The sequence below is a fragment of the Aythya marila genome (assembly GCF_965140915.1).
Source record: "Aythya marila genome assembly, chromosome: 3".
NCBI classification, from domain to species: Eukaryota; Metazoa; Chordata; class Aves; order Anseriformes; family Anatidae; genus Aythya; species Aythya marila.
Window position 1 is genome coordinate 18,323,082 of NC_139044.1, and position 25,563 is coordinate 18,348,644.

Here is a 25,563-nt window from a genome sequence, read left to right on the forward strand (position 1 = left end):
AGCTTGTATTACCACTCATATTGAGTTGATCACTTGCTTCCCTGCGCCGTAAATCGGAGGGCTCCCGCACCCGACAGAGTTACAAATGACAATTGTTCTGAGAGTCAGACAGAGAAGTGGAGGCTTTATCTCTATGTATGGAGTTGGGAAAGAGGGGAGGGTTTAAAGCTCAGTGAAGAAAAAAGGGAATTATTATGCTCCCAAGTGAACACATTTAAAGAGTTGAACTCCCTCTTCGGACATGTGGTAGCCCTGATGTGCACATGTATTTTGAACCCCGCTGCAGCCACCAGCACTGTCTGGATGAGCCGTGTCCCCTACTTGTAGCATGGGGCACTGGAGTGGTAAGGGATGGACTGGTGGACAGAACCAGTTCAAGTTCAGCTGGATGCCAAGTTCAGCTTTCAGGAAACCTGAGGGGAAATGAGGGGGAAAACATAGAGGTAGTGAAGCTAGGGCTTTCATTCTCAGTCATGCCATCAGCTTCCAGGGCTAGTAACAGCCCCTGTGATTTCTGTCTTGCAGCACCCCAGGAGCAAGGTGGTGTCTAGGTGTCCACAGTTTTGTCTCTGGGAAAAATAGGGCACAGAAACGTTAAATAAATTGTCCAGTGACACAGAAGGCCCACAGCGAAAGTGGCCAGGCCTGAGTTCTACCTCTAGATTTCACCGTCCTCTTGGATGCTCCCAGCAGCAGGTCTGATTGCATGACTGTCAGGGTCTGTTTGTCTTGCAGTTTGTATGTGATATAATAAAAGTTTGTGATTTCTTTGACAAAATTAGTGCCTTCAGGGTGCCTAACTTGCTACTCAATGCCCAGTTATTGATGCAGCTCTGGTGGGTACAGCTGCCAGAAGAAAAGTCCCACACGTCACTAGGTGCTTTCCAGGCTTAAAATACAGCACACAGATGTGCTGCGAGCATGAGGGAGGGACTCCCACATGCACAAAGCCTTGAAGTGAATGCATGGCTCAACACCTAATGGGGGCATGCGCAGGGCAGTGCTAATGAGAAGGTACTTTCCACAGGCTGAGCTTGCTGATCTAGACACCCTTCAGATGGCTTTGTCTTGTCCAGAGAGACAAATCAAGGGATCAGCATGTGCTGCCAATTGCTACAAGACCACTCAGAGGTAGTCTGCACCTTCTCCTTGTTCAACGAGCACCTTGGGTCAGCAGCAGAGGCTGGGAGGATGTCGGAATTGCAACTCTTTGGCTGTCTGGTGTCACTGTGCTTTCACCACCCATGCCAAGCTCTTTGTAGGACTCATGTGGAACAAGACTGAAGTCGTTCTGCTTGAGATCTAAGTGACTTGTGAAGATGGGGTAGGTTAGAGCCCCAGTGGACAGAGCTAAAGGTTCAGCATCAGTCGCTTGAAATCCTGAGATCCTGGAAGTCTGCTCTGAGTTCAGGGACCACAGCTGAGGCTCTGTATAAGGGCTCTCTGTCATTACTCAGATCATTTTTGGAGGGCTGCAGGGGCAGCATTCCCACAGGGCCCTTCTGAAACTTGCTTTTTGTCATGGACTAACAGGGTCTGCATCTGCCAAATGCAGGGGCAATATGTCAAGATCAATAATTTTTCAAGATTTCAACATGGGAACAAGTGAGGGGATGGTGGTGAGGCCAAGTGGGTGACACGCTGTTTAATCCTGCTGCTTATTGTGAAAAGAGTTTAAACAAATTGACCAAAGGCTTTTGCTGGAGGTACTTCCAGCTGGCTCCTATGCAATGCATAGATAGGCTCTTTAGAAGCAGAAACAAATAAATAATGGGCTGGAAATGCAACTTTCATCACTAATGGGCCTCTGCTTTTGTTTGTTTTTTCATTAATGCAGGCTGGGGTTCGACCCTTTGTTTCCGTTACAGAGCAGGAAAACGAATTGGGAAAGTTATTGGCTTAGCAGGAAGGTTTGTTGTTCTTCTCTTTGCTTTCTATATGGAGTACAAAGATACAACTGAGATCAAAGAAAGGATACAAACTGCCGTAGCACCTAGTTGTCTCAGCATTTTCCTCTCCAGCAGGTGGTTATCCATCCCTTCATGTCCTGCGCTGGGGCCAGTTTGATTTCCAGTGTGAACGAGCTTGGGCGTGGGGATAATCTCCCTCCCTGCCCTGGGTGCTTGGCTTTGTGTATTGGGCACAAAGTACTCCTGTCAGGGTCTGGCCATCCTTTGTGCTGCCCTTGAGATGCCGTGAATCATGGGGCTCATGGCCCTGATGAATCTGTGGCTGGGGTAGGAATCAACACCCATCTCCCCTGATGCTTGGCGCTGTGCTCCAGTGCCTGCCCGCTCTCCCTGTACCCATGGCGTGCATGAGATGCTGCCAGACGTGTGCTTCCTGAAAACGCAGGAGAGTGGTGGCCAGGCTTGATGGAAACGGTGATTCAGCTCACCTGAAAGAGAGCAAAGAGGCCCTGGGACATGCAGCCCTGTCTCTCACAGAGCCGCAGCTCATGGCACCATGATGGGTGTCGTCTCCCTGCTGTGTGGTCCCTCCAGCTGCTGGCACTTGAGTGTCTGGGTCATATCTGCTGCCAGGGAATGGCTGCTGGCATGTCCCTGCCTCCTCCTGCCTCACAAAGGCATCCCAAGTCTGCCATGGGGAGTTTGGGGCCTCATCCAGTTCAGAGCAGAGTAAATGGACAGCACAGCACTGCCGTTCAGGTGAGGCACCTAGCTCCTTCCCATGTGTATTCTGCATTTCTGTTACAGGCTATGGAGGCCAGTTTCAACTCCTTTAATAGGAACATTCAGATCTTGGGTCCACTATTTTGCCTGTGTCAGGGCTGTGTGCTCTGTCACTGCAGTGAAAGCAGATGCTTGGCTCCTTGTCAACGCCCAGCCTCAGCACAGACAAGTGCTGTCCCTGGGTTAACAGAAGATTCCTTGCAAGCAACACAACCAATAAAGACTTTATTTATTTATTTATTTATTTTTCGGAGGGATTTGGGGCCTCCTCCCTATAGCAACCCCAGCCTCCAGTGCATGTCCTGTGGTGCTTCCATCTCAGCCCTGGGGTCCATGTTCCTGCGGCGTCCCTGTCGTTCCCCAGCTCTCTTCCATGTCACCTCCCCGTGCTAGTTGGAGAGGAGAGGGTCTGTGCCATCTGGGTGGCCACCAGCTCTCACAGACCTTGTAAGGAGTTTTCTCTCCAAGAGCTCTGCCCATCTGCCAAATTTTGTTGAGCGTTGACAAAACTGGTGAGTTGTGGATGTGGACCAGGAGACAGCAGGACGATGCTGACCGATTTCCACGGGAATTGTGTGTGTGTGTGGCAGATGTTGTGTTTCTTGGGTGGGATTGGGCCTGCTGGCTGTGGCCTCCTTGGTCTGCTCAGCACATGGCCACCGGCGTCCCCATGAAATGGAAAGGCCCGGGATTATCTCGCAGGAAGGTCTGTCCTTGTGAAGTGCACTGCCTGGAGAGGGCAGCTTTGAAGTCCTGACCGCCGCTGGCTTGTTGCTATAAATACATGGAGCGAGCACTTTTGTGCTTGGAGCATTTCTGGCCGCACAACAAAGGGGGAGGAAGCGAACAAATGGAGCGCTGTGGGAAGAAGTTAAATGGAGCACCATGTGGGGAGCTCCAATCAAAGCATCACTGGGTGACTTCCCTTCTATTTTGGGGTCATTATCACTGCCTGGGAAACAGGGTGGGAGCTCAGCTCTGCGCCACACGGGAGCTCAGTGCTGAGTTGAGGCCATGGCGAGTGCACGTGCAGTGGGCTAGCATCATCTAATGGACACGTGCAGATGTCAGCACCCCCAAAATCATCCCCTCTGCACTCCCAGAGAGTGCAGCATGTGCACTGACAATCCAAAGAAGCTCCTAAATACCAGGAATTCACAGAAAAAAATGACAGATCTCTCTCTCTCTTTTTTTTTTTTTTTTTTTTTTTTTTTTCAAGAGCAGAATTTTGGGGTGGGAAAAGAGGATTTGTCTTGGGAAACCTGGATGTACAATAACCCCTGTCACCACCAACACCTTGTTAGCTAAGCTGAAGGTTGTTTCTTGAGCCACACTTGGAGGCTGTTGAGGTACCAGGACACTTGGAGCTTCCTCTCAGAGTCCTGAGGATGCCCTCTTGGAAGGTGAGGCCCAGCTCAGCCAAATTAGTGGGACATGTAGAAGAATGGGGTCTGACTTCCTCTGCTCATTAACAGAGTTACCTGGGTTAACATCCCTCCAACACTACTCGAATCTATTTTTTTCATTTTCTTCTGAGTGATGAGTGATTAGATCATTCAGAAACTGCTAGGAACGCAGTAGACCAATCCCCCCCTGCCCTGGACTCTTTTCATGACTAGCATTTCAAGGTGCACAACAACATGGATGTGTGTGGTTTTGTTTGCCATAACCCATCTTGCCCTCTTTGTCTTTACAAAGCATGAGAGCTGTGGCTGGTTTATTGCAGGATGTGGAATCTGTCCTCCCGCTCTCCCAGAAACACAGAGATAAGCTGGTGGCTACTGGAGAGAAAACGTGCTTTGATTTCCATGTAATCAGAGTTTGATCTGACTGCATGCAAACTGTGTTAAAGTGCGTGGAACTCATTGTAACCTCTGGCTGCTGACATTCCTAAGTACATTCATCTGATAGACGTGAAATGAGTTGGACTTAAATTCCAAAACTTTATTTTCCTAGCTAAAGTCTGTGCAAGAGTAAAATGAAAACTGCACAATCATGCAAGGCAGGGGGAGGGACTGCTGATAGGAGATACCTGAAATGCTGGCTTTCAGCAATGAAACCTCTGTAGGGAAGCTAGAGAAGATGCTTCAGAACCTTACTGGGAGAGTTTTCGTATCTGACACCATATTTTCTTTGCTTTTATTATTCGTATGTTGCTGTGTTTCCAGGCAAGTTGCCTTTTGGAGGGTGCTGTTTTCTTCTCCGTTTCTCCATTGCTAAAAGCTTCTGCTGCTCTCTTAGGAAAAATTAAGCTAACGTAGACATTAAATCTGCAAAGTTTGCAAGTCATCACATTTTGCAGAGTCTTAACCGGTTCCGTGTGTGGGTTGGGCTGGACTTCACTCCATGCCTCATGTAGACACCTCCACAATGCAAGGAGTGGCAGAGCCCTCGTCCTGCAACTGGCTGCAGCAGAACAAGCAGGCTTGCCTGCATCAGTCAAAAGCCTCTCACCCACGTCTCCTTCATCCACCAGGCTTTAACTCAGCTGGCCACCTGTTTCCTTCCACCACAGCCCCACAGGCACCCCTTAAGGAACTCCAGGGATTGTTCTGAAGTTTGAGTTTATCCAAATGTTCAATGGCTTGAGATCGGAAAACAATATTTGTGAGCACTTACATCTGGGAGGGTGGTGTCTTCGCCAGATGAGAGCTTGAAAAGTATTCCTCTCCAGCTGTGTGGTGCTGAGAGTATGGGTCAATTCCCAGCCTTTTCCCCCGAGGAGATTTCATTTTACAGTTCTTCTTCACCTTTTTCTGCTAGTCCTTTCAGTGATAACTGGGCTATGCTTCCCTGATAGGACTGCTCGGGATTTAGACATGTGATAGTCGTAAGGCTTCATTTTTTATCCTAAACTACATGGCACATCAGAAGGTTCCCATTGAAACAAGGGGAGAGAAAAGATAGAGGGCTGCTTTCACCCCAGAGAACTTTGTTAGTGATTTGCCTGTTCACCACAGACATGTGCCTCCCATCTAGTTATTCTTAAAAAAAAACATCTTGTCTCAAGTTTAGGTATTAGTCCTTGATATAGACATGACTTACAATGGAGGAGAGATGATGCGAGAAAGGAACTGATCTTCTTTTTATGCAGACCTCTTGGTGCATTAACATCCACAGCTTAGCTACCTTCTTTTTCTGTAGACCTGAGAATACACCAGAGTCAGATTGCTGTAAGAAAGATCTGAGCCTGTTTTAAAGCCCTTGTTCCATTATAGATATCATTTCCTCTCTGCCCAGTATTTAGAAAAACATTGTTAACAAAAAATTAATTTTAGTTTCATGACATAAATATGGACCTCAGGAGCACCAAACTTCCCCTTTTTTATGCACAAACTGTATTTCTTTAAATAAGCATGTGTGCAGTCTATACACATGGGAAGGGTCACAGCTGTATGTATGTAGGTACCCAGGGCACTGACAGAATAAAACCAAATTAAATCTAGTCCAACACTTGCAAAAGATTCTCTTAAACTTCAGATGGATGCAAAAAGGAGCAAGAAGGAAATAACGTGGCTAGCAGTGATCAGTAGAAAACAAATATTTGGAGGAAATCAGAGATGAGATTTTCTGGAGCACTGCTGCTTCACTGTGTGCTGGCCATGTAATCTGGCCATAAAGCCAGCCTGAGTGATCGGGAGAGGGTGCTTCAGGGCACAGTTGTCCTCAGATAGCTGACTGCCAGCAATTATATGTATACCCTTTGTACCTGGCATAACAGATACAAAGGTGAGACTGGAAAAAAAAAAAAAAAAAAAAGTGATCCAGCTGTAACTGCCTAATCAGAACAGCACCAGGAGTGAGCTGATGTAAACGGGGACTTGAAACTACCTTTACACGTGTAAGGTAAAGGTAGCTTACCTCTGACGTGTCTTATGCTGCTGACAGCATTAAAAATGGGGATTTGGGTCTGTAGAAAGGGAGACCTTAGAGAAACAGAGACCAGGGAAAGCACTGTCACTGTTGGGGGAATGGCAGGAGCTAGTGAAGCAAAATAGCTACTGCCTCAGCATTATCCGCTATGTTTTCTTTTGAATTGGGTTAGAAAGCTTGATTTCATGATATATATATATTTTAAACTCCTTGTGGACTACTTTAAGCAGATCTGTATATTCCAAATTTGACTTACCTAATGGGGAAAAAAGTATTCATCCTTTCCACTCATTTAAAAACAATTAGATTTATGCATATTGTATAACATCAGCACTGCAGAAGACAGCAGGACAGAAGAAGGGGGCTGTGGACCTGGAAGAAAGAAAGCTGAACAATTACAGCAAAGATTTTTCCTGTATTTGCGAGTCCCAGCATGGGCCAGGCAGGTGCTAATTGAAAAACGTGTCCATCCCCAGTCCCCTGGTGACTGAGGAGAGGTTAATTCCGTGGTACTCGGTGCAGCAGCGGACGGAGGCAGTCCCTGGAGTGCTTTTGGCAGACTTGGAAGCTGTTTTGCCATAGGGAGGACAGGGTTAACAAATTCAGGTTTTGCATTTTTTGACGGTTGCACTACTGACTGGGATCTTGGCATCTTGTCCTGCTACGAGGAAACCTGATAGGCAGTGTTTGGGTTGCTCGACCCACGTGTGCTGCGGGTGTTCAGTACGTACCGCTCCATAGCCGTGCCGGGAGGGTGTCTGTCACCCTGCAACAGGTACCAGCTGGCTGATATCTTTCTTTTCCTCCGGCCATTACAAGGCACGATCAGGTTAGTCCTTGCAGAGTTCCTGGAAGCCGTTTTAGCTATAATTGGATTGCATGAGGCTTGGCCTTTCACCTTCTCTTCCAGCTATCTGAACCAATGCAGAAGGAAAAGCAGTGCTGGTGGGGAGGGGACTGGCTGTGGTGACCAAGGGTGACTTCCATGTTGTGGAAAACAGTGCTCCCCCAAACTTGTTTTCCTTTAGAGTGAAAATGAGACGCTGGGATGTTTGTGGTTGGTGGAACAAACGTGTGACAGACACCTCGTGTAGCAGCGTGAAGCTGAGCCTCCCACAAGCTGTTTTTAAATGTTTTGAAATAAGAGGCCAAATGTTTTCAAAACCTTCCCAGGCAGAAACAAACAGTTCAACACTTCTTTACTGGTGGAAGATCAGTACCAAATTCACGGTGAAATGGTTCGGTATTTATAAATGAAAGAAATTTTCCCAAACATGTAAATAACTGTGTTGCCTCAAAAATGCAGCCTCTCCCAGCCCAACCCCTTGTCAGGGAGCAGTGGGAGCTTCACCTTGGCTGCTTCACCCACCAAAACATCGCTGCTTGCAGCACCCAGATGTTTATCTTGGGAAGAACCAAGCTAACATGAGAGCCCAAGTTTGTTGTACAGCCTGTGGAGAGAAATAGGCAACCAAAACAGCTATTCTCGGGGCCTAAGTTATTTCCTCTTCATTCCCCTCCTAGGGTTTATAAAAGCCATTTGTACTGTATGAGGTCTTAAGGGACATAAATACTCCGTTCAGCCTGTATTTGCAGTTCATCAGAAATATAGGATTATCTCCAGAGGCTTAAACAGTCTGAATGCCATTCTAGCAAAGCTGGTTCTTATTTTGCATGTTGCTGTATTGATTGCTGTGGTGAAAGCGACCCTGTCACATGCTATTCTGCCTTGTTTTATTATCCTGGCTGCACCAGAGGGAGAAGTTAATTAAACAGATTCCACTGGAGAACATTTGCTTGGAGACTGATTCCCCTTGCCTTGGTCCAAACAAAGAAGTGTAGTCAAAAACATGTAGATTAATCCCTACATTAATGCCCCTTTGAAATGATTTTCCTAAGTTCTAAAGTTTATGTACTTTAAGAGCCTTAGTGCCATGCAACATTTACGTATTTTCTTTTTTCTTACTGGCCTGGTCTTATTATTTAATAAAAGAAGAGCCATGAGGAGTTGCAAATATGAAGAAGTAATATGTAAGTCAACATGTTAGCTCTTGGGCTGCTGCTATTGTACATATATGACAGCTGCTCCACTAAAACACAGCGATGAATGCATTCATCGACACCCCGGGGAACACTGCTGTGTGCTCAGTGACTGCTGGAGGTGCTGAGCATCCTCCTGGTACCGTGTGGAGGGGATCGCAGCTGGCTGAAGTGGCTGCTGTAACTCACAAAACGCGCTAGATGCTCTGGAACGGTCCTGCTGGAGGAGCTGCCTGCTGACCGGTGGCGGTGGCAGTGCTGGCATGGGTGATAGGGGCACTAGATTTGTCTCCCCCAACACCAAAAGGGAGGGAATTCTCTCGGAGAGGTGCTGGGTTTGCAGCTAATCTGGACTAGTTTAAACCGTGCTAGGTGTGCTGCAAAAGAGAACTGCCTGGAGGGGTCTTTGGAGCATGTTTGCAGTGCTTTCCTAACAAAGGAGCAGAAAAAAGCCCCTTTTGGTGTCTGTCTGGCCGAGTTCCTGTTGAAGTGATTAACCCTGCTGGAATGTTAATATATTTTTCCATAATGTGTTATCACAGCCAGGGGCTTGGGCAGGCACCTTTTATTGTTATTCAGTCTAAACAAAAAAATATTCCCGCTGATCTTTAGTTAAGTGGAGGCCAGCCAGCGTCTTCCCTATCAAATAGGTTTGGACCTTTCTTCCTGCTGATAACTTTTTCAGAGAGAAATTGGGAACTTCCAGCTGTTACTAAACGTTTGGGTTTCCTCAACGGTAAAAGTAGCAATGTTTCTCAAGCTTGGGTGGGCAACCTGTCTTTAAAATGCAAGCACATTTCTGTACTAGGCTCTTACTAGATCCAAACCCACATGTCCGTTCCATCCAGTATATGAAGGATGTGTGCACATGGGCCAGGCAGGTAAGTTGCAATGAAGCAGCTGGTGAAAGGAAAATTTAGGTCATGTTATCCTAGAAGGGAAGACGACATTTTGTCCTTATTGCTTTATGTGGTGGTTTCACCAGCCAGTTGATTCAACATCCCACCCAAGTGGTCTGACACTTGGTATTTTTTTTCTTAACAAATGTTACCATGGCTTTTCTAATCACTGTTGTCCCACAGTCCTTTGATAAGACATGTGGATGCCACTTGATCTCTCTCACAGAAGAGCTCTGTTGATCAAAATCAAAATAGGAAGAAATGAACCAGAGAGGATCAGGATTGTCTGCCAGTACACTGCTGCAGAGAATGGGCTATCAGTGGGAAGAGTCTGTGAAGTAACAACAAAGAATACCTTGAAGCTTTTCCCAAAAGTTTACCAGTGTTCAAAGGAATGAATCTTTGTCAAAAATCAGAATGTTCATTAAAGACAACCCTTCTGCATTTCATGAATTTTATTATTTTTTATGTGGACATGTGCAGGGTTTTTTGTTTGTTTGTTCCTCTGTGTATAAAGGATACAGATGGAGGTTACACTTTTTGTAATATATGAAGATGCTATTAATCTCAGTGAATAAAATTCCAATAAATTTTACCTACTCTGTTTGTTCACATGCTTATTTTTTTGGACACAAAAGTTATTTTGTGTACGTAACTTTTTTTTTTTTTTTTTTTTTTTTTCCACTTGCTTTGCTAGGAAAATCAGGAGTAAGATTCCATTATGTATATCAAATTGACAGCTGTCTACAAAAGGAAAACCAGATGGCAGCATTACAGAAGTGCCAGATGTACATTTCTGCATCTTTTATATGGATTGGGACATCCAGAAGTGCTAATTTCTAATATTATTTACAGAAGAGTAGCCTGCTCACTTAGCATTACCCATGTTTTAATCTGTTATTTAGAACTACTCCCTGATCCTTGAGTAAAAGCATACTTTATACGCTTGTTGGTACATAAAAAAAAATATGAATAGAGGTCATTGATAAGCATCCCTACTATGGGCAGTCATGTTCCAAAAGAGAGACAAACACCTGGAGTTATGGACAAACTTCAGTTAAGTGCTTTGTATTGCAGATGAGCATTCACTGGGAGATATTATGGTTTAGCTCACGGGGAGAGTGGGCAAATATTGCTGGAATGAGGACTGCACAGGGGGAAGAGGATGTTTACATCTTCCATGTATTCTCTAATAGCTATTAATTATCTAGCTCAGTTGGAACCTCAGATCTTTTGTTCTGGAATCAATTTCTTAAGCTGCTGTAGTTTTGTTTTGTTTTATTTTGTTCAGTTTTTGTTGTTGTTGTTGTTTAAAGGGCTCATCCAAAAAAGAAGTAGCCGGTGTATTTCTTTCATGGATTTTTTCTCTGCACTGAGATCAACGTTTGCATTGAAAACTGTAACAGGGAGTTAAGTGCTTTATAAAATAACATTTACATTTTTGACTGTAAAGACTGAAGTACACGGTTTGAAATATTAACAAAAAAAAAAAAAAAAAGAAAAGAAAAGAAATGAAAATCCTGGAATCTTAACTGGGTGCTTCACGTACACAAAAATTCTAATTTTATTTTATAAGAAGTGTTGGTATTTTGGCACCACTATACAATCACAGTCCTAGAGAACCAGCTCCTTTGTTCGTTTCAAGTTCCTATCCTTCATGTCAAGTTTTATAAAGATGGTTTGACTTGGATTTTTAGGGGCACATCTTAGATACTGTTTTGAGGGTTGGAAGAAGAACTTAACTAGGAATTGATATCACTGCAATAATCTAGCTAGGAGTGCTGGGAAGCTACTTACACATTGCAAGCAGCACGCTATAGCTGGGCTCCCTTTGTTTTGTGAAATGTCCTGATCCAAAACAAAATGGCACCTTCTGAGTGATGTTTCATCCAACGATGGCATTATCTGCAAGATGAAGCTTGGAAATAGTTATGAAAATCAATCGTCCTTTCAAAGGAACATACGTTACAGAGGGAACAGTAACATATTTGGGGTTAGAGGCTAGACTGAAAAAGGATAGCAGCAGTTCTAAGCTGAAACTGTCTTGTAAACCTTGACATCAGTTTTCTGTTTTTAGCTTAATCAACTGTCCATGAAATGTAGAGATCCAAGGATGCACATTTTAAGCAAACTCCTGCAAGGGCTATTTCTCACAGGATAACTTTCTCTCTTGTGCAACAACGTCCTTGGCCCTGCTTCTTGGCTTATACCAACCGTTTGCACTGCTTCCTCATGTTCAGTGCTTTTTTCATGGCTTCAGACATCATTTTAAGAAAGGTGTCTAGTTATTTCTTCTGTGCAGGATTCCTGTATAGAAAGCAAACGAAGCCTTGTGTGTTGGACTGTCATGCAAAGATGATGCTGTCTGATTGCTGTGGAAGTGAAACCTCAGACATGTCTGTAACTGTAGAACAGGCTGACGTTGAACCTTGCTCTGAGAATATCACCTGGCCGTAACTCTGCCTGTTGCACAGAGTCAATGGTGTAACAATAGGAAAAGAAAGAATGAGAGAAGAACAAAGCCTATTTTCCTGTGTCTTTGGGGAATAAATTTTATCTTTGGATGGATGTGAGGTTATCCAAATTTAATGGAAAAAAAAAAAAAAGTGATCATGAACAGGTGCTGTTGGAAGTACTTGAAGAGATGTGGTCTCAAGCAAGTTTTCAGATTATTTCTACCACCATGTAACACTGACAAACTAAAGTGAAAGCAGGCTATTCTGGTACTTTGGTAATGTCTGTTTCAGTTCCCACTACACTTCTTCCTCTCAGAGTCCTCGAGTTTTCGACAAGACTATGTTTGTACAGCAAGTAGCACTTAAATTCTGAAGTTGGGCAGACGAGTTAAGAAAAATGTACCCAGCACCTGATCTGATACAAAAAAAGTACAAACAGGTCAGGCTTTTCCTTGGAATGAATGAAAGAGACACAGAGAACCTGAATCTGATACAGTTAACTGTGTTGCGAAAATAAATAAATAAATATTCACCTCGAGTAGTCTCTAAAAACTCACAGTGCCTGTTGTCATCACTACTGTTGCTCAGTTAAGTGCTCAGGGAAAGCAACCATAGCCAACTTAACATTTTGAAGCATGGGCTCCTAGCACTATTCATGCTATAAATAAGATCAAGAACTGTGGCTTAGGTAGATCACCTGATGTTAACTGAAATACCAATTCATAATTAGTGAGGAAACTTAAGATTGGTGGCTAAGCGCATCTACCACTCACACACAAATCTGCTTAGGCTGTAACATATCCATGAACAATCTGCAGCATGTTATTTGCTGAGCACATGCCGAATGATTTCCCACGTAAGCCAGTAAAATACTTCTAACGTTGTTAGCAAACTTAAACATTTCTATATTTTCATAACGCCCTTTGGAGAACAATCCATTTTTTATTGTGGTACACTGCCTATGGCAGCAGAATTATAAATCTCGAGGGGGCTGCCAGACACCGCTCCTACACACCAGGCAGGGCTTAAGGGCAGATGGCTCCTGAGGTAAGCACTGACTGCCTGAACACGCTCCATGCGTGAAACAGCTTTCCGGGTGCGTGTCAAAACAAATTGCAGCGGTTGGGTGGAAACGAGGAAAGTTTTTGCCTGGGGCTCTTGAGGCGATGTAGGACTGGGGTGGATGCGTGTTCCCGAGCAATGCACCAGTCCTGGGCACTCCATGCTGGGCCTCCACCTTCACCATCCGCACCTTGACCCATCGGCATGTTCTTTTGCGCTGCAACTGCAAGGAGATAAATGTGCTACCTGAGGGGCACACTAGCTATTTTTCCTGGCAGTGGTGTGGCGTGGGTGCCTGTGGCACAGGCAGGGTGCGATTTCTGTGCAATCTGTGGGATTTGGAGCCGGAGGGTACCCAAGAGCAAGAGCGGAGGTTGCCAGGCGCGGGCTTACACACCTCTGCGTGGGATGCACAAACCCAGAAGGCGCTTACAGGAATGATTTCACGCCGCTGCTCGCTCAGCGGGGATTATTCACACCACTTTCTGCCTCCCCGTGCTCCTCAGGCACCTTCCCGGGGCTGGTGGCGCTGCGGCCCTCAGCGGGGCGGGGGAAGACCATTTCAGGCGGGGCCGCGGCTGTGCAGCCCGGTGGCAGCTCGCATGGCACCGCCTCCTGATCCTCACACGGCGTTATTTCCCTTCCTCATCGCTTCCTCTGCCTCCCGGGCGGCTTCCCCGGCCGGCTGAGCCCGGTGACCTTGCGGGGCTGCGGGAGCGGAGCGGGCCGGGCCGGGCCGGGCAAGCTGAGCGGGGAGCGGGCGGAGATGGCGGAGGACGGCGAGGACGAGGAGGAGGAGGAAGAAGAGGAGGCGGCGGCGGGGGAGAAGGGGGAGATGCTGGGCGCCCCGCAGCAGCACAACGGCTTCCTCCCCGGCAAGGAGGGGGAGAACGGCGGCCCCGGGGGATGCACGGCGCCGGGCGGCCGGGTGGAGACGCGGCTGTCGCGGCGGCGGCTGGCGGTGCTGGGCGTCTTCAGCTGCTACTCGCTGGTGAACGCCTTCCAGTGGATCCAGTACAGCATCCTCAGCAACGTCTTCGCCCACTTCTATGGCGTGTCCTTCACGCAGATAGACTGGCTCTCCATGGTCTACATGGTGGCTTACGTGCCCCTCATCCTGCCCGCCACGTGGCTGCTGGACGCCCGCGGGCTGCGCCTCACGGCGCTGCTGGGCGCGGGGCTCAACGGGCTGGGCGCCTGGCTCAAGTGTGCCAGCCTGGCGCCCGACCGCTACGCCGTCACCATGGCGGCCCAGGCCGTCTGTGCCGTCGCCCAGGTCTTCATCCTTGGGCTGCCCTCACGCGTGGCCTCCGTCTGGTTCGGTCCCTCTGAGGTCTCCACCGCATGCGCCGTGGCCGTGCTGGGCAACCAGGTGAGGGGCGACGGCTTGCAGCCCATGCTCAGGTGGATCAAGGTGGTTGTGGTTGTGGTGTTACAACCAAGCCAGTCTTCTTCGCATGCCCTGGTCCTGCTGGTTTGACAGCCCTGGACCAGGCACACGTGGAGGTGAGGTGCGGGTCCTCCTCCCCTAGCCTTGTCCTCTGGCCATCCTGGCCTGTGGTCACGGGATGGGGGAATCCCCACCAAGGTCACCGGTGCGGGCTGAGGTCTCGGGGAAGGTTTTGTTCAGGTACCAGAGGTCATGTTTTCCGCCTCCTGAGTCCAGTGGTTTATGTTTGTGCACTTTGGATTATTATGGTGGTAATATTAGTGGTAATACCTGCAGTTAGGATTGCTTGTTATCATGTACCTGTTTACACTTTTTCCTAATGCTTTTCCAAAACAATTAATTTTGTGCCGAAGCCTTCCAGTCGACAGGTCAACTGTCCATTTCGGACTGAAGACTTGTAAAATTGTTTTAGCAGTCCAGGTAAAATCTTCCTTACTGGAATCAGGTTAAAGGTTTTGTTGGCAGCTCCATCTCCACTCTTCGTAACAGCTGCAAGTTAGCTGAGGCTCCCCCAGGTAACAGTGAGGTCTGAAACTGGTGCTTTCCTCTGATGCTGAGATGTGGGGCTTGAAGTGGCAAAGGAAGGGAGCAGGAAGGAGCACAGGGGTTGTCCCAAATCACACCCGTTATCTCTTCAGGTGCTGATTGTTTGCAGCCAAAACAAATCACTGGGAATGCAGCTGTTTACTTGTCAAGGGTTGTTACCAGCATCAGGTTTTCGAAAAGTATTCAGCTTCTCAGTTTGTACACACCAGACTCGTTGCCACTTTAAAAGGCTGGGCCCCTAAAGGCTGGACTAGATGATCTTAGAGTTCTCTTTGAACCTGAATGATTCTTGATCTCTATGATTCTTGATCCTTCTGGCTGTAATCTCTGTACTGCAGTTTTCTATATGTAAAAGGTGGAAAATGGTGTCACTATTGGAACATTGTGGGTGCTATACTGGGTGACACAGAGGCTGGGGGCACCCATATACCTTAGCAAAAAGTGTAATAGATTACTCACTTTCTACTTGCTAGTTTCGTGTACTAAAGGGTGATGATCATAACAAGAAACGAATTCTTCAGATGAGCGATGGATACTGGTTAAATCTGATGGTCAGTTAAAAAAAGCGAGAAAAGTCTTGCAGGGTGCATGCACAAAGGCTGCTTTGTGCGCTTACTGGCACACAAATGGATGCAGGTTTTTTAGTCTAAAAAAATTGTTCCAGCACTTAAAAATGCAACTTAGTTTTGGAAGAGTAGCAGAGACAAATTGGAGAGTGATTTCAGGCTGTTGTTTCTTGATGTTTTCAAATGCTTTATACATGTGCCCAAAATGTAAGTCCTTGTTTTCTGTCTTTAATATAAAATCGTTGCTACATTGCAATGGACTCCAAATGCAAACTCAGTGCTACTTTGTTTTGTAATTCTTCTTTCTTTCCCTAGCAATAACTGCAGATTTAGATCTCTTTTTATATTTATTAATAAGGTTACACCATTTCCCTTGTTCTTCTCTATCAGTTCTCCAGTAAGTCTTTCATGTTGGTCTTTATTTCTGTAGTGGCAGGACTGTGACATCAAATGCAGAATATTGATCAAGAAAAAGAGAAAAGCATTTCCAAAGAAGCAGCTGGAATCTTCTATCTCATCCCTACTCCTTCAGTTACAGGATGACCGACACAAATTTATGTGCATGCATGCCATTTCCTTGTAAAATGTTCTCCTGGAAGGAAAACAAACAAACAAACAGAAAAACCTTTCTTAATGCTTATTTGTTAAGTGGGCTATATTCTAAGTGTAGCATTGTATCTTAATTTAGAAATGAAAAGGTAAAAAAAAAAAATCCTGAGTTATCAGAAAAATTGTCTGTGAAATATCATTAATAGTAAATATGGAAGTATTATACTAAAGGAGCGCTTTTCTTTTGTAGATTTTATTAATGCTTATGATGATACAAATTCTGAATTTTACCTGGTAAGGATTTTGCTTCTGTTAATTTTTATGCTTGCAGGAAATTTATTGTTGCCTTTCTTTTCTTGCTTTACAGCTTGGCACTGCGATTGGCTTTTTGGTGCCACCTGTTTTGGTTCCAAACACACCGAATGATATTGATCTAATGGCACATAATATAAGCATCATGTTCTATGGAACAGCGATAGTATCCACACTTCTGTTCTTCTTAACAGGAGTGGGTGAGTGTTCTTTCCTTACAGTTTAAGTGCTGTGGCCGTAGGGAGTGTTTACACCATCATACTTCAAGTATCTAACTTCTCTCAGGGTAGCTGAGGTTTTCTCAGGTTTACTTGTGCTCACTTGTCTCTTAACCCTGGTCACAGCAGATGAATTTTTTGCTGTGTCATAACTTCACGTGGAGCAACCTCTCTAAGGATATGCAGGTTGTTTTTTTGTAGCTACCTGCCACGAGGACATTGTGATATAGCGCAAATTCTTTTTGTTATTCTGACAATTAAGATACAAAGGTCTAGACACGTTGCAGATGCAGTCTATCTCTGACCACACGTTGGTAGCAATTGCATGTGAACAAATAATTGGGGCATCTATTGTGGCTGTGACTTGTTTCTTGCATGAGAAAAATCTAAAAAAAAATACATATACATAATGTTTTATGGGAGTGATAAAGAAAACAAATCAATCTTGTGAAATTCATTGATATAGGAACAGTTCACACTTAAAAAGAAAAAAAAAAAAAAGAATTACTGTGGTAAGGACAGATCAAAATCTTTTTATTTTTCCCCAGTGTTTGAAGAAAAGCCTAAATATCCTCCTAGTCACTCTCAAGCACTTCTGCAAGCTCTGCCTCCTGAGGATTATTCCTACAAGCAGTCGATTATTAACTTAGTCAAAAATATTCCATTTGTACTCCTGCTGATCAGCTACGGTAAGTGGTGATGTCTGGCTGTTGTCTGGCAGAGCAGTTCTGATATGTGCCGAAAGCACACTGAGTTTTAATTGACTTGTTTCGTGTGTGTGCGTGTCAAATGTTCACCTATTCAGCAGCCTGCGCTGGAAAGGCCAGCAGTATTTAAAACAGCAGTTATAGATCTGGACGAGAGATCTCACCTAGTAGATAAATGGTGTTTTTTCCTTGCACTTCAGTCTTGAATATCAGAAGATTAACTCTTGGTGGTAGCAGATCTGCACGACTAGACCTGGAATGGCTGACGCTCTTCTTTTGCTATTGCAGGCATTATGACTGGAGCATTTTACTCCGTCTCCACGTTATTAAACCAGATGATAGTAACTTATTATGAGGTAAGTTTTTTTGTTTTGTTTTGTTTTTTAAAGTTTACATTTGCAGAGGTGATGTTTTTTATTATTTAGGTGCTATGTGCGCTCAGACATTTGGTTTCCTTTATCCCCCCCGTACGGTTTCTTGCATCATACAGCTATGGGAGTCGTAGGAATGTTTGTTTGCACTTATGACCGCCAAGAGGTCTGAACTTGACTCTGAGTGGAAGCAAGTTATTAATGAGCACCGTATAAATATCTGTTGAAAGGGAGAAGAAGTGAACGCTGGGAGAATTGGCTTGACACTGGTGGTGGCAGGAATGGTGGGTTCGATTATTTGTGGTTTGTGGCTGGATTACACTAAAACATACAAGTAAGTGTGGGTAGGCATCTATGGGGCTAGGGGTAGGAGACGGTGCAATGGCATTAGAAAAATACTGCAAGGGTGGAGGTAAACTGATGACAAAATGCAGCACATCCCTGATCTTACAGCAGCCTTGATAGCGACAAGTTTCTAAGGCTACAGCAAAAGCTTGAGACTCTCCTGCTGGTTCTTGGCCAAAAGAAACGAGATAGGGTGTGCTCTGGATAATGCAAAGACATGAAAGGGGTTCCAATCTACTCCTGTCTCTGCAAGGACTGTAATGCTGGCAAGGAAATCGTTGTATGTCCTACAGGTATATACAGTGGTCAGGTGGCCCAGGAGGCTCCTTCTCCAGGAAAAGCACAAAGGCTTACCCTGCCTTATTTTATAAAATTGATAGTTGATGGATTCTCAGTTCTTGTACTACTCCTGGGCCTGTTAAGAAGCACAACATTTGCTTTAATTCAGGGTGTGACCATGCAGCAGAACTCTGTTCTGGGGTAAGAGCTCCAGGGTCCATCACCCACGGTGTGACATGCCCCCCAGGAGCGGGCAGGGCCCTATAGCACTGCTCGCAATGAAGAAGTTGTCCCTTGGTGACTCAGTACATTACGTGCAAGAGCTCTAGAAACCTAATGGATGTTACTGCTGTAGGTTGGCTTTGTTTCTGCATGTCTTCTGGCTTATAAATAAGAAATAGGTGCTTTAATATTTTGGATGACGTCCCTTATACCAGATTTAAACTAAATAAAACATTTTAATGAGATTTGTTTGGCTTGCCTCTTAGACTGATTTTTATCACTAATAGTGTTCGATTTGGCTGCTGCTGTTTTGATCTTTTTATAATGGACCGTGCTGCAGAATGGCCAAGAGGTACAGCATAGTGGAGAACTAAAATGGTCTTGAGGTAATGGTTTCTGGTGTGATTGTTCATTCTTTAAGAGTGAGTAATTCTCTAAGCCTTGGGCGAAGCAGCCATATAACTAAGGCAATAAGCAGTTGGGGAAGGGTTATATTCTCACTGAAATGCATGATGTGTTTGAGGCAGAATCACATGAAGCAAATTTAATTACTGTAGAATGTCAGTTGTTAGCAAGAGTAAGAAATTGTTATATTACTTTTCTGTACTTCGGCAGTGTGCCAAATGACCTTATGTTAACAGTGTAATTTCATTGTTGTTGTTGGGTTGCAGGCAAACCACTCTGATCGTTTACATTCTCTCTTTCATTGGGTTGGTGGTATTCACGTTCACCCTGGACCTTGGACATCTCATAGTAGTGTTTGTGACTGGAGGAGTACTTGGGTGAGTAATTAAAGGGGTCTAGAAGACTTACTGCAGTTCTGTTCAGAACCAGTATTTCCACAGCAGCTTCTAACATCCGTTCCAGTGTCTGGCCATACTCTGTTGATGGTCTTTTTTATCATCTAGCATGGATATTAAGGCTAATCAAGCTCTGATATTCATGTATGCCTTTCATGTGAAATTGATTTCAGTTATGGAGTTGTTTGTGAACTGGTCAGAGAAGGTTGTTTTGTGTATATGGAGCGGAATAACGGTTGTTATGGGGAACGGCACAAATATAAACATCTTTTTAAACATTTATAAACATTTTTTTGTCCTGGAAAGAGGGGTATATGGTTAAAATTGTTGGATGAGGCAGGCAAAGCAAGGTCATATTAGGCCTTGAAAGCAGACAGTTCAGAGTACCAACTAATTCAGAGTACCAGTGGTTTGTCTAATTTTCATAGCCATAGTCATAGATGAAAGCCAAACCCATCACCCTCTTGTTTTCTTCAACAGGTTCTTCATGACTGGCTATCTCCCACTTGGCTTTGAATTTGCGGTGGAAATTACGTACCCAGAGTCTGAAGGCACTTCGTCAGGTCTACTTAATGCTTCAGCACAGGTTATATCACTATTTCTTCAAGTGAAGTAATGTTCAGGAAAGCTGCTCTGCTATAATCTAATAAGTCTTTCTTAAATTTGGCAGCAATTATGTTGCTGTAGTTGTCTCACTTGTTTTTGTAAGGTGTCTGAAGCTTTGCAAGGTAAACTGATGGCTCTTTTCTACATGGTGCTGATGAAGAGACTTTTTCTTTGTAGATATTTGGAATTGTCTTTACACTTGTTCAAGGGAAGCTTACAACAGACTACAGTCCTCGTGCGGGAAACCTCTTTCTTTGTGCTTGGCTGTTCGTGGGCATTATCTTAACAGGTAATTAATCAGAAACATAAGTGATGATTTTTCTTTAATGGAAAAATGTGTGGGTTTTTTTTTTTGAGATCTCAGACACCTAGGATTTAAATATTTGACTTCGTGTCTGGATGGAGGACAAATGTTACTAATAAGCACAAGGTTTTCTGTTTTGTTTTTAAATACTTGCTCTGTACACACCTTTTAAGGATGATGTTGCTAATAACTAGAACAATCCACCACCCATTTCTTGAGTCATGTCCTGAATTTGAGGCAGATGTCTGTCTTCTGAGTAGGATAGCGAACATAAATAAACGCAGAAATGGAGACAGTTTGCCGTTTTTCAAATATAAGAAATTGCTGATTTATTACTAAATTGTAGCAGTGATTTATACATGCCAGTGTCTAGAAGTATGCTGGAAGAGCAAAAAAACATCAGCCTTTGTTTTAAAAGTACTCATGATTTAAAAGCTTTTATTGTCATTTTCTGCATGTGATTTGTGAGGAGCAAGTTCAGATTGTCACCGAGTTCAAACTGCAAGAGTGAATTCAGATACTTTGAGTATGCGCTGAAAGCAGCTGCTGTGTGCGTGCACTGTACAAACCCTTCTCTTGAAGTGCTTGTCATTACAAAGCTGGAAATTAACTTTCTGTCTTCTCTTGCTTCCCCCTGACCCCAGCCTTAATAAAATCAGATTTGCGAAGACACAATGTGAATTCAGGGATTATGAATATGGACGCTAAACCTGTAAGTGGTGACTCTTTTACCTTGATTATATTACTGTATTTGCATGATGACTTCTATTGGCATAATAATATTAACATCAAAAGAGTAATTGACAAAAACTTACCGTGTGACTGTTCCCATGCTATTCTGCAGTGACAGAGCCACGTGGGATCCTGCTCTCAGACATGTTCCTCTCATAGCTTGCGTGAACAATCTAAGAAACTTTCTGCTCTCAGACTTCCCTGAATTTTGAGTAGCTAGTATTCATCCTTTGATTTTATTTCTTGAGTCTAGTTTTGCAGCAGGCTTGGGTCAGTTCATGTTTACTGTAGGCAGTGGTCCGTGGCTGTTCTGTTTTCCCTTATTACCTTGTTAATCAACTAGAGCGTCACACAACTTCATTAATACTACCCACGATAAAACAAAAGCATGGAGACCTCACCCCAGTATTATCGTAAACAGTTGAGAGTTGCCTGTGTTAATAAAGGTACAATGTCTGCCTGTGTAAATAAAGGTAAAATAATACACTTCTTCCAAACAGTAGTCATGAAGATTCTCTTGTATTTAAGTGTAATGGAAAAAAAAAAAAACAAAAAACAAAGAAAGTTAATCTCCGTGTGATAAATATCTATAGGCAATAAGCATATATTTTAGTTATTTTAAAATTCAATTTTATTTTTTTGTTTGCTTCTTTTAAAAATTGTAAAGAGAAGGGAAAATATGGATTTCTACAAATGTGTGATTCAGCTAATTAACTACATACACTACTGTTGGTTAACCTAATAATTACCCAAGAGTACTGAGATTGAAAATAGTTTCTGCTGGATAACAGCTTAATTCCTGATTTTATTTTTTCTTCTCCCAGGTACCAGTTGACAGTCCTGTAGAACATGAAAATTGTACTGCTTTAAAAATCCAATCAGATTTATAAATCTGAAAGATGACTTAGAAACACAAAAGTTTGGTTGAAGACCAAACAATATTAAATCTTGTAATCACATATATGAACTTATATGAATAGTAAAATGTATTAGGTGATGAATTCATTGATTGTGTAGTGGAAACTGAAAGTGGTCAGTTCATTTCAACCAAGATGCAAACAACCCAACTTTGTATGGAATATTTATTTTAACGGCTTTCAAGTTACGCAGTTTCACCGGTGAAGAACTGTCTGAATGCTCTCCACTCTAGGAAGAAACGTACATCCATGATGCACACTGAAAAGATCTGGAATCCTAAAGTATGCTCATGATCAGAAGTATTTTTGATTTCAAGGGGGAGAGGGAGAAAAGATGATTTCTTCTTCAGTCCTTTCTAGTGCATTTGGAAAGTCAGAGTACGTATAGCTGCATGACTGAGTGTACTCATATTCTTTTTTATTTTTTTAATTTTTATGTTTTTTAAATGTCTCGGAAGTAAGCCAATAGTCCCTTCTGGGAAACTGTCTATAGCACAAGACTGAAAACAGGAGATGACTGCAAATGTGAGTTTTGAGTTTCTTTTGCCTGGAAAGTTCTTGATGGATACCAGAAGGCAGGTGAGGGAAAAACAAACAAACCCACAACATGTTTCTTATTTAATACAGTAAAAAGGAGAAAGACCATGGATATCTCTACTGTGAAGTATTTATAGGCAACGGAATGCTACTGCACAGGTTTCTTCCTGAATATTTTGAGTGCTTTCTCAGTTAAAGTGAGAGGAACATGTGTTTACAAAGTGATGGTGCCTTTACTTTGTAAAGAAGATACCTGCCTCCTTTTGAGTTGAACTAGTGCTGCTAAAGAAATTCCGTTTTGCATGTTAAACTTCCGGAATATGTGTGGAGTATCAGAAAATGTGTTCTGTCTTTTTTTCCCATTTATTTCTCTGTGTTATGAATCGTATCATTTATCTCATGTGAATTTTTTATGCTTATTGTATAACTTTGTGCTCATATGAAATGAGACATGACTTACGGTTAAAAGCTGTAAGGATGACTGAAAGGAAAATAATGTTTTTCTCTGTCTGAGAAATTTGCTGTTTAAGTCATGCATCTTAGATGGAACACACTTCTTTGCCGTTCACTTTGTGTTATTACACTTACCTGAATTTGGGAAGTGGATTTCACTGCACTGCTTCTGAAAATATTGCCCTTTCCCCTGTGCTCTGTAAACCCAACTACGGAATTGCTGGCAGTACTGTAATGCCAAGGCTCTGCTGTTACTGAAAAGTCAAACCAGAGTTAGCAGCATTTAGGCTTTGGCAGCCTTTAAGTTGAGGCTGCAGTTTCGGCACCACCAGTGATGCAGCCGCTGAGTTCCCACAGATGTAGTGTGATCCAGAAGGTGGAATCCTGCTTGAAGTTTCCCATGGATTAATACAGTGAGGTATGGGGAACTGTTTAACTCCCAAGACAGACTTTCAATGAGATGAGTATAATTAAATGCTTTTTTTCCCCCCCATTATAGATGTAGAGAATCTTTATATTAAAAGGAACCTCTAAATGCATCTTTCTAAGCTTGGCCTCTAAACTTTGTGCTTAATTTGGCATTTTGTATGATAAACGCTTCAGACAGGAGAAGACTGAATGGCAGTGTATGCACCAGAAAAAGACAGGTATGTTTGGAACACCTGTCTTTCGAAAAAGGGTCTGTGCCTCTTCGTGGGGTCCAGTGCTAGAGAGAAAATTGGCACGCCTTGCTGCTTCTGGGCAGGCGAGAAGAGTCCTCTGGTGAGGGAGCTGAATAGAGGAAAAGTAGATATTCAAATGGCAGGCGAAATCACAGGAGGGGAGGCAGAGATATTTTCTTTATGTTAGTTCTTTACGTTAAATGACTTGCTCTGATACAAGCTGGCCCAGACAGGGCAATATGCACTTTCACTCTGAGAGAGCAAAGAGAAAGTTTCTGCCTTTTGATATCCGGGGATGGCTTTTGCCTTTGGAGAAGTGATTATACTATGATATATATAAAACTATTCCACAAGATACAGACTCAGTAACTATGGCCTGTGTTTGTCGCCTGTGGTTTCTATGTACTTCTGCTGTTGCAAAACTTTAGCAAGAACTTCTCTCTGCAGGTTTGGGGAAGTGCTTTCAACTGCCCAGCAGAAAGTCTTTAGCAGTCTGCAGAATGCTTTCTGTGTCTGGTACACACTGTTCAAATTCCAGGATTGAGCTCTTATTTTTTTTTTAATTTATTTTTAAAATTCCTTTCCTCACTAGTTTCCAGGAGCTTCCAGTTTCTTTGGTTCTGTTTAGTTGATTATTGAAAAATATTCCAGCCCCGCTGCCTCCTTGTGTTTTTTATCTTCTGCCAAATTACTTGGCTACCCCCTGAAAATGTCCAAACAAGCTTTATGGCATGCTGGAAAGCCTGCTGGGTCCCTGAAAATAAAATATTTCTAATAATGAAGGCTTAATTACATCCTGGATTTAATACTCCTCAAAAGGAACTTGAAAGTTGGAAACTTGTGAGCGTGTATTTATCTGAAAGTTATTTCTGGGCAAGAATTAAGTATGTAAATAAAAGGCTCAGTAGTAAAGTGAAGAACAAATAAACCAATATTTTATGCAATAATCTTGTCATCTGTTTATCAAGAAACTGAGGCTCTACCTCATGGCAGAAGCAGGTTTGTGGTTGTCGGGGCTTTATTTTCTGTGCTTTTAATTTTTGTTTTTAAATAGTATCCATTAAATCTGATGTCGGACAGTAAATAGGGTTTCTGACTCTATGAGCCTTGGGATTCTGGCTCAACCCTGCCCTAGCCGAAGTGAAAGATTAAAGAAGTAATCAGTTAATGAATGGAGTTCTGTGTGTCAAGAGGATGGAACTGGAAACCAAGCGAGGAGAGACCTCCCATTCCCACGCATTAACTTTTGCTTTTAAGTATTCTTGTCTTGTGGGTGCTTCAGGGGAACTCCGGAGGATATAAGAGACTCCATGTAATTTTGAGCAGAAACAAGAGCTCCGCTCCTGAATCACCAGAGGCCCACCAGTGTGCGTACCTCCAGCTACAAGATGCAGAGATCAGCCGTCGGAATCGCTGCAGGAGGAATTCTGCACTTCGCTCGTAAGAGACAAGCGGCAATGCATTTACTGATGAAAGCAGCGCTTTGGCAGGGCTGAGCTGTGAATGAGACAAGGATTTGACAAAGCTCACATGGTGAAACACGACGTTAACAGGATTTGCGGTGGCAAGGTCGTGATGATTTTTACTGCACCAAGGACAAGGTCAGACTAAAAGCATCAGGGAGAGCCTCACGGTGAGGGTCAGAGCGGAGTCTCTGCTGCCATCCGAACTCCAAGGAGTCTACATGTGTCTGGCTCCTGTCCTGATTCTAGATTCAAGAGTTTATGCCTAAAGGATGATGTGCACAATCAGTTCTTTGTCACCTAGCTAAGATTACAAAGTTTCAGCCTGCTTAGCAAGTTACTTGCAAAGTTTCACCAAGCTAGCTATTAGTCACTTTCTGAGTATCACTCACAGGCAAGGAGTCTCTTGACCTGGAGCAGTGACCTGGAGGGGTATCCCTGCTCCAAGGGAAGCTCCTGGCGCACAGGAGGGCTCCATGGGCTCTGGGCTGTCCCCGTGTT

At 43.8% G+C, this 25,563-nt stretch overlaps 1 protein-coding gene across 1 annotated transcript; it reads left to right on the plus strand.

Moving 5' to 3' along the window:
- Positions 1 to 13,660: 13,660 nt before the first annotated feature.
- Positions 13,661 to 25,317, plus strand: FLVCR1 (FLVCR choline and heme transporter 1). Its single transcript, XM_082756399.1, has 10 exons — positions 13,661 to 14,395; positions 16,502 to 16,646; positions 17,213 to 17,353; positions 17,660 to 17,727; positions 17,973 to 18,076; positions 19,260 to 19,370; positions 19,869 to 19,974; positions 20,172 to 20,283; positions 20,943 to 21,010; positions 21,855 to 25,317. Exons 1-10 carry the CDS (start codon positions 13,790 to 13,792, stop codon positions 21,918 to 21,920), a joined length of 1,527 nt encoding a protein of 508 aa, XP_082612525.1. The 5' UTR covers positions 13,661 to 13,789; the 3' UTR covers positions 21,921 to 25,317.
- The last annotated feature ends 246 nt before the right edge of the window (positions 25,318 to 25,563 follow it).

What these genes read in the sequence shown, in the direction of transcription:
- FLVCR1 (XM_082756399.1), top strand. Translation starts at nt 13,790, where the DNA reads ATGGCGGAGGACGGCGAGGACGAGGAGGAGGAGGAAGAAGAGGAGGCG. An exon ending in TGATAGTAACTTATTATGAG is followed by an intron (nt 17,728 to 17,972) that starts GTAAGTTTTTTT and finishes ATCTGTTGAAAG; the next exon opens with GGAGAAGAAGTGAACGCTGG. An exon ending in GATTACACTAAAACATACAA is followed by an intron (nt 18,077 to 19,259) that starts GTAAGTGTGGGT and finishes GTTGGGTTGCAG; the next exon opens with GCAAACCACTCTGATCGTTT.